Source organism: Xenopus tropicalis, chromosome 1, assembly GCF_000004195.4.
Source record: "Xenopus tropicalis strain Nigerian chromosome 1, UCB_Xtro_10.0, whole genome shotgun sequence".
Lineage (NCBI taxonomy): Eukaryota > Metazoa > Chordata > Amphibia > Anura > Pipidae > Xenopus > Xenopus tropicalis.
In genome coordinates, this window is record NC_030677.2 from 88,787,355 (window position 1) to 88,796,734 (window position 9,380).

Consider the following 9,380-nt stretch of genomic DNA (forward strand, 5'->3'; position numbering starts at 1 on the left):
CTATGGGGGCAATTGGGGGCACTGTGTGTGGGGCCCCTATAGTAGGTGTTTTTTTTTTATTATTTTATTTTTACTTCCGTAATATTTGGGGGAGGGGGCACAAAAGTAAATTTCTGCTTAGGGCACCCATTTGGCCAGCAGTGGCCCTGATGAAGCATCATTACTGTAATGATTTTTTTTTTGACCCGTGTTCCTCCCAACTTTACAGGTGAGGTGGCCGATGACCTTGAGGACCCCATCCATCCACCAGATCCTGTCCAACGTGCGGATGCCCAAGGGAGTCAAGTCCAGGGACAAATTGTTAAAAATTACTTTGCCTGTAAGTACCTACAATCTTTAATCCCATACACAAGAAATACCAAACAACTTTTTCCAAAACCAAAGTTTTATTGTGAGGGAACAGTTCCCAAATAAATGTTTTAAGCAGGTTATTACACCACCCGCAACACAAAAAGAAAAAAAAAAAAGAAAACTTGGCAAAAAACATATGCCTAAGAAAAGAGAAGTTCCACAAATCCCTAATGTGTCACATTTATTTTCTTTTGCGGAGCTGCCTAGTTGAGCCTGCAGGAGGGGGAGCTGTGCTGGTAGAGCTTGTTGGCTCTGTTGGCTTTGGTGCCTGTTGCTGGAGTAGCACATTTTGTTGTGCCAACAGAGCCACTTTCTGCCTTTTAAGTTCTACCTGCTCCTCTTGCAGGCTCAACATGGCAGCCTCATGTTCCTCTTTCCTGGCCTCACTGGCCTGATGGAGTGTGACCATCTCCTGCTGAAGGCTTAGCATTGCCGCCTCATGTGCGGCCTGGCGTGCCTGAGCTGCATTGTAGGCGTTAGTGGCCACACACAAGTCGATATGCATGGTGTCTAATTTTTTCATTAAGGCTTTGTGGTGCCTTATAAGGGATTTGTGGAACTTCTCTTTGACATGTTCCGTGGGGGCCACGCTCTCTCCTGTGGCCTGGGTTGGGAGCTGCTGCTGGGGAATATTGGCCGGCTCCTCATCTGAGAAGAAGGCCACGTCGCTGCCACCGACGTGGGACCCTCTTTCGCTTTCCTCCCCACTAAATCTCTCTCCTTCAATTTCAGGATGGCGCCGTGGGGAGTGGAGCCCAGACGAGGAGCGTCCACCTCTGGAAAAAAAGAAGAAAAAAGTTTATTTAATTTTTTTTTATCTTCATGATGCAAAACAAACTTCATGGACACTGATTGTCAGTTTTGTTCAAACATGACCAAGTTTATTTGTACCCAAACATTTGTGGACATTGATTCATTCCAAATGAGGCAAAAAGTTAAAATCAAGTTGAAAAGATTGACTGTCCAAAAGTCAAAGATGAACTGACTGCACCTAACCCAGGAAGACACACTTGGCAAATAACACCCCTATCTTATTAGCAATACACTGCACTCCTGGAACTGAAACCGCTGCAATATACACAGACACAATTCATTATTATGCTACTGCACAAGCCTAACACAAAACACAGGTCGACCCAAATTTGTCATAAATTTGTCATGTCTTTGCATGCTATTTATAATTTGGCCATAAAAATATTTGGCCAAGCTTTTACATTCCCTATCTGATCCCCCATGTTCCTCTATGAGGGGGCGGCCATATTTGTGCAGCAGTAGGCTGTTAGCATTATAAGCTATAACTGACAGGCTGAGAAGGGACAGTCAGGCTGGCAAAACAGTCAGGTTTTGGGATTTCAAGTAACAATTACTTACAAAAGCAGCCCTATCCGTAAAAAATGATCAACACGACCTATAGGCAACTTTTTAAGTAGATTTATATTTTAACATTTTTTTTTTGTGTCAGTGTAACTTTAATCTTAAGCTTCTCTGCAAAAGTAAATACACTTGGATTACTGTCATTACACCTACCTTGGCCAACATTCCGATCTGTATCGAAGGTGCCGGAGACACCTCGCACACACTCTTGGTGTATAAATGGCAGCAGCAGCTCCTCATAATGGGTGTAATGCACCCTCTTGCTAGGCCCTCCTCCAGTTCCTGATCTAAAGAAAAAATACAAATGGTTTTATTGTGTTGTCTCCAATAAGCAAGCCATAACAACGCAGTCACTTTTTGTTACTCATTGTTGCCCCAATCAATTGCCTTTACTTTCAAGTGTAACAATACTAAGGCTCTGACACCAAAACCATGAAAAAAATGCTGCAAGTTGCTGCTAAGTGGCCTCGCTAACTCCCAGGGCTCTCCCTTATACTCTCTGTGTGTTAACCAATGCTTAAACAATAATCCTCCTTGATAAAGGACAGTACAGGGCATTAAGGGGTCTGTTTACTAAAGTGCGTTTAAATTGTCTAAGAGTATAGTCTATGAACAGTCGCTAACTTTAAAGAAGAATATTTGTTAGCAAGAATAGTGGCAAAGTTTCTTTGGTCGCCATAATATTCCCCAATATAGAGGTGAATATTTAATCGGCATAATATTCGCCACTATATCGGTGGTTATTACAAAGTCGCGACAAATCGCACAGATACAATACTAATTATATTTTGGCGACAAATCGCACAAATACAATACTAATTATACTTTGGCAACTTTTTTTGTCGCGACTTTGTAATCTTGTGTCGCGCGACTTGCGGCTATTTTGTGGCGACTTTGTAATCTCGTGACATTGTGCGACTTGCGGCCATTTTGTGTCATTGAGCCTGCTGTCACCAAACTGAGAGCATCATGCCTGTGGTTTCCGAGCTGCTAATGGGGGAGAGGCGCTACATAATAGAGTTCTTCCTGCGCTTCAGGGTATGACAGGCTGCCGCTGGGGCCCACAGGGGTCCATGAAAGGAAGAGGGCTATCCTGCGTGACCTAATAGCCAGGTTGCGCAGGGGCTTCAACCTGGATATGGACCTCCGCCTGCTCCAGCGGATTTGGTAAGACCTGAAGCGCAGGAACTTTCAGGAGATATCAGAAATTGCTGCAGGTAATTATTCTACTTTAATATGGTTTTACACAATACGTTTCTTAAAAGATTTAGCAAGTAATTTGAACTAAAAGTACAAATGTAAGAAATGTATATTCTCTCTCTATATATACCGTATATACTCGAGTATAAGCCGATCCGAGTATAAGCCGAGGTACCTAATTTTACCTAAGAAAACTGGAAAAACTCGAGTCGACTCGAGTATAAGCCTAGGATGGGAAATGCAGTTGCTACTGCTAAGTTTCAGTAATCAAATTATTTAATAAAAGGACACAAGTGCTTACATGACTACCATATTAATAAACACAAGGTATGGGCTGGAAAATGAGGCGCATCCAACATAAGATAACCACATGCAAGGTTGTACAGGTTAATATCTCAATTTAATTGCTACATTTTTTTTAATCCTATAATTTTTTCTTTTTAGGAAAAAAATGCATGAGCCCGAGGAAAAAACTAACACTGCTCTATGTTGCCATCTTACCTTTCCCTGGCCCAAATTTAAGCTTGCATATTTACAGTAGCGTAAAATCCTAGTTCTGCCAAGTGATGTCTGGTGAGAGGTAAGCGGTATGGTGCTTTGTTAGTTTTTCCCCAGGCCAATGCGGAAAATGATGGGCTGTACTCTGCACCATGTCCCAGATAATATATATCCCGGCCAGTGCAGGGCAGTTTCAGGCAAGCGGTTTAGCCTTTCTTTCTCCTTTAAAGAAAGGTCTACAGAAAGATAAGGGGTAATTTACACAAAAGCCCATGTGCCCCTCCGACCCAAATTACTATAGCACTGCTCAATGCAGGCAACACTGTATTCTTTGGCAGAACTCAAATTAATTTACTGTGTAGACCTTCTGTGCAAAAGAGTGCTGCAACCCCGAAATCTTTACAAACTCTGCCCAAGTACATTTATAAATATGGTATCATGTGTGTGTGTTTTATTAAGATTTATGTATGATATATATATATACAGCTTAGCTATCGATGAAAGCTGGAAAAAAAAATATGCACCTTTCAAAAACTGCCATCCATAAAGAATTACAATTCACCAAGCACAACACCGGCGGATCCGGCGCCCGAGCGTGGCGCGCCCCAACCCGTGCATCTCCCAAGGATTCACACACGGCGCGACTCGTTGGGGGGGCGGGGTGCGAGTGGGGCACACATGTCACGAGTAGTCCTGGCGGCGCGCCGTGTGAATGCTTGGTCTGCAGCACCTACTTGGTGAATCAGAATTCTTTGGATGGCAGTTATTTTAAGTACATATTTTTAACACTATTCCAGCTTTCATTGCAGGGGCGCCGGATCCGCCGGTGTGACAAGCAGTCCTGGCGGCGCTATGTGTGACGTGCAGCGGTGCGACATTCGTGCATGCTCGAAATGTGTGTACCTGACTGGTACATGGTATAATCATTTTTATTTTACAAAATTAGTTGCCTCGAGTATAAGCCGAGGATTCCTTTTTTAGCACATTTTGAGTGCTGGAAAACTCGGCTTATACTCGAGTATATACGGTATATATATATATATATATATATATATATATATATATATATATATATGTGTGTATATGCATGTTTTTTCAAAAATACACAATAAAGTTGACAATAAAGAGGGAATTTTAAATATGTTGTGGCATTTTGAAAAACAAATACATATACATACACACATATATATATATATATATATATATATATACACAGGTATAGGACCCGTTATCCAGAATGCTCGGGACCAAGGGTATTCCGGATAAGGGGTATTTCCGTTATTTGGATCTCCATACCTTAAAGGGGAACTATCGCGAAATTAATAATTCTTTAAATGAATAATTATATCAAATTATTAAAGTTCCTAAATATAATGCATTACACAATTTATACAGTTTTTAAAATATTTCAGTATTTATAGCGGTCCCACAGTAAGCTACTCCTCTACAAACTGGCCTCTGGCCAGCTCTGAAGTCGGAGTCGGGTTAATTTGCATATCAAGTCTGAACTTACTCTCATTGGTTGTTCTGCTGTCAATCATGATCGTTTTACTGATTGCCCAGTAACTTTCACATGACATCCCTTTAAAATCAGCGTAGGTAGTGGGGCGGCTGGAAAGGCTTTCCTCTCTAAACACACAAATTTCCTGCTATCTTCTTCAACTCCTCCCCCCCCCAGGTATGTGAAAAAGTAACATTGGTATTGAAGTGGCTGCAAAGATTTCCTTCTCCTTTCCCCGTTTGCACATATCTCCTGATCTCTCCCTTCAAACCCTCCCCCTGTACAGCCAGTGCCTGAGAGTCTCAAAGCATTATTTAAAAGTGAAAGTGCGACAGGTGCGAAGGGAGACACAGGCAGGCACTGATTCTGTTTTTCTGTGGGGGGAGGATTTAAACAAGGGGAGAGAAGGAGTTATTTATGACGGTGGGGGAACGTAGAAGGATATCTTTTAGGTCAATTCACTACAGAGCACTGCGTTTCTGCATGTATTTCTGGGCTGGGGTAGGTGGGTCAAAGCAGGAGATTTGTGTACCACCAATGCTTTTACAACATAACATTTTCAAATCAATGAGTATTAGTGACCAATAATTATGTGCCCCCAGTCCACTCACAGACAAATGAGATTTGCTTGCATAATATTAAGAATCACACCAACCTTCGACTTCCACATGACACTAAAATTTAAGGCTTATGTCACGTAGCCTATGGCACATATTTTCGGCAAGCTGAAAAATGCTTGCCGAAAATACACTCCATACGCTTAAAACTCCCCCTACATGTGCCTGCACCCGAATGAATGGAATACGCTAGGGTGCAGGCACATGTAGACAATATCCGCATAAAAACGAGACTTTACATTTTCTTGCGTTTTTATGCGGATATCGGCTACATGTGCCTGCACCAGAGCGTATTCTATTCATTCGGGTGCAGGCACATGTAGGGGGCATTTTTTGGCTTGCTGAAAATATATACCATACGATACGCGTGGCATTAGTCTTATACCGGCCACATATTGAATCCACATCCTGCTAACGGCTAATTAGTAGTGATGAGTGAGCCAGTCCCGTTTTGCTGCAATATTTAAGAAACGGGAAAAAATCATGAAACGCATTACACTCAATGGCCGTTTTTTGTGGTGACTTTTTTTGTAGCCATGGGAGTCTGTGGGAATTTTTGCGCCAAAAAATAGTTACGATTAATTTAGATGCGTGCTGCATGGCTGCACATAAATCTGTTTACTAACTTAATTGCTAACTATCCATGCAGGATGTGGATTCAATATATGGCCAGTACTAAAGGTGTGAGGTTGCAACCCTACGTGACATCCAAGCTAATCACAGGATATAAAATTTTTCAGGCAAAAATATCACAGGACTTGTGATATACTCATTTTAGGGCTCTGGCACACGGGGAGATTAGTCGCCCGCGAACAGGGAGTTTTGCAGCGGGCGACTAATCTCCCCGTGTGCCAGAGCCCTTAATCTCTGCAACCAAAAATAAGCACTTTTGGCACTTTTATAAAGCTTTTCTTAATCATAATAGTAATAGTGTTTATATATTCTATTTTTCTACAATTACCATTAACCCTGTTCCTGCCAAGCATATCGCTCCTACATGTTATTGTGCAGTTAGAGGTTTCTCTCTGCACTGGCAGCTTTTGTGCCTGCTGCAGACTTCAGAGTGTTGTTGGTCCTGCAACACGATTGTCACAGGACTGACCACAAAACAGCAGAGTGGGCAGTGCCCCTCTTGCTCTACAACCAGGTAACACACATTTTTGCACACACACATTTACACACATTTTCCAAAGTTAGTCTTTTTAGTTTTTTCTTCTTTTGCGCACACCCTATCCCCCTCTTTGTACTGTTAGGGGGTCTAAAGGCACATAACATGTAGGCTGGTTTTTAAGGCGAGGTCAGACAAAGCGTATCTCCGCTTTTCTCAGTCCTGCGCTTTTCTGCCTGAGAGAAGTGGATCCACTTCCTTATGCCGCTCTGTGTGCCTCAGTGTGCACACACAGAGCACAGCATATTGGATGTTTGGCCTGAAAAACGTTCGCTTTCTCGTTTTCCAGGCCGACCTCCGATCCGCTCTCGGGCAGTAACCATAGCCTTCAGTGCAGGCGTACGGAAGCGGATCTGCTTCTCTCAGCCAGGCAGAAAAGTGCATGGCTGAGGGAAGCAGAGATACGCTTCGTCTGACCTCGCCCTTAGAAAAGCCATAAAAAAATACTACATTTAGGAAAGATTTGAAGTTTGGTAGCTCGAGGGTCTTTGCCTAGTTTAGATTTGTCGGAATATGTATCTTCCAAAAATGCATGATTTTCTGGGGTAAACCTACCATTACTGAACTTTTTGGCTCAAAATCTAAAGTATGCAGGTTTCTGGAGTGGTGCTTTGCAAATTCAGTAGTGCACTGCTGGGAATATTTGCTCTATGCAAGTCAAAAATCTCCATAGAATACTGTATATATATATATATATATATATATATATATGTACAATATACATATTTGGTATAGGCACTTTCAGAAGACACAGGATACCAAATCCGTTGTTTTTGTGCAAAGCCTTGGATATATCTGTTTATATTAACAAAAATATGATTTATTTCTATTTTTTAGACATTTAAAAGCCTATATCTTGCTACAGAAATGGAATGGCACAAATTAGCACAAAATTGTGTATTTTAATGAATTTAGTATATTAAAGAGGACAAATATCACCAAATATTACATATACTGCAGTGCAAGCAATAGTTCTGAATGCATACACTTTGCTTCCTATTCATGTATGTATTTTACTATGTACCATGTTCTCTTTTGTCTATATTTTTTCCTGGACAGTGTTTAGATCCGCTAATAAGATCCACAGATTTGCGTGTAAATGGATAACAGCCTTAGTTTGAAAGAGGGCATGTAGCAGTTGGAAGGATGCTTTGCATTCAGCATAGGGGAGGGCGGGACATTGCTACTGATTTTGTGACATCACAGCAAGGTGTTGCCACTCCCACTCAGCAATTGCTAGACCTGGCTCTCAGAGAAAGGTCTGTAATACTGTTTCTTTTATTTAAAAAAGTAAGCATTTTTGTTAAAACAATACATTTGAGAATATTATTGTTATCATCATATCTATCCAATTAGACAATTTAATTTTCATGATAGTTCCCCTTTAAGTCTAAGAAAAAATCAATAAAACATGAATTAAACACAATACGATGGTTTTGCCTCCAATAATGATTATTTACATCTTAGTTGGGATCAATTGCAAGGTGCTGTTTAATTACTACAGAGAAAAAGGAAATCAGTTTTTAAATTATGAATTACTTGATTAAAATGGAGTCTATGGGAGACAGGCTTTCCGTAGTTTGGGGCTTTCTGGATAAAGGGTTTCCGGATAAGGGATCCCATACCTGTGTATATATATATATATATATATACATATCTATTTTCAAATACATATGCATAAATAAGTTTAAAGCAGGGGGGAAGCAGCAGGGAGCGGCCCATAGTATGAGTCATTTGGGGGAAGGGCCACAAATGTTTTAGGGGGCCCTGGCTAACAATCTCTGTGTGTCCTTTGGATTGATGTGAGGTTTCACAGGAGGAGGGGCCAGTGGGGGCGTGGAAGAAGGGGCCCCGTTATTTAGGATGGTGGCCCTCTGTGTATGAATGTATATATATATATATATATATATATATATATATATATATACTGTATGTATAATAGATTGAAATAACATCTTGCAATACTGTCTTACAGAACTCCATATCGACGTGGCGCCTCTTCTCCCACCAGAGGCACAACCCCAGGCCCCCCAGGCTCACGAGGCCCCAGCACCTGCCCAGGCCCCAGAGGCCCCAGCACCACCAGAGGCCCCAGCACCACCAGAGGCCCCAGCAGCCCCAGAGGCTGAAGAGGCCCCGGACACTCCCCCCCTTGACTCCTCCCCCACTTTCCCAGGCCCTTGAGTTCTCCCCCCAAACCCCCAGATCCCAGGTTCTCCTGCCGACGAAGGACCATCACGTCGGTCAATGCAGGAGGACCTGGAGAACATCAAGGCTGAGTTGGCCCAGCTCTGGGGGGAAATGGCCGAACTAAGGAGGGACGTGGATGAACTCAAGGGCAGCAAGCCCTAAGTTTTTTTTTTTCATTTTTATCAACTATTTTAAAATATTTTATTGTTAAAGTAAAAGTTTTTCGTTTTCTACTTTTGAACTGGGTAATGTCTAATTATTTTGCCTTCCTTGATATGGTATTCTATACTTTCATGTAGTTTCTCCTACTCTTACACTCTTACATCAGTAACAGCATCAATATGCTATATGGGTTAAATTTTTGCAAATATTCTGCCAACAATTTTGTCTTTAGCCCATTTTGCTGAATAGTAAAACTTGCGTTAATTAGTACGTAGCGTATTTTCTGGCAGGTGTGATAACTGCCAATCAAATGTTTTGT

General features: G+C 41.7%; 1 protein-coding gene across 1 annotated transcript; it reads right to left on the bottom strand.

The window, feature by feature from the left end:
* Positions 1–367: 367 nt before the first annotated feature.
* On the bottom strand, positions 368–4,964 carry LOC116412002. Its single transcript, XM_031904933.1, has 3 exons — positions 4,937–4,964; positions 1,879–1,957; positions 368–1,127 (listed from the first exon to the last, which is right to left on the bottom strand). Exons 1-3 carry the CDS (start codon positions 4,962–4,964, stop codon positions 533–535), a joined length of 702 nt encoding a protein of 233 aa, XP_031760793.1. The 3' UTR covers positions 368–532.
* Between the last annotated feature and the right edge of the window lie 4,416 nt (positions 4,965–9,380).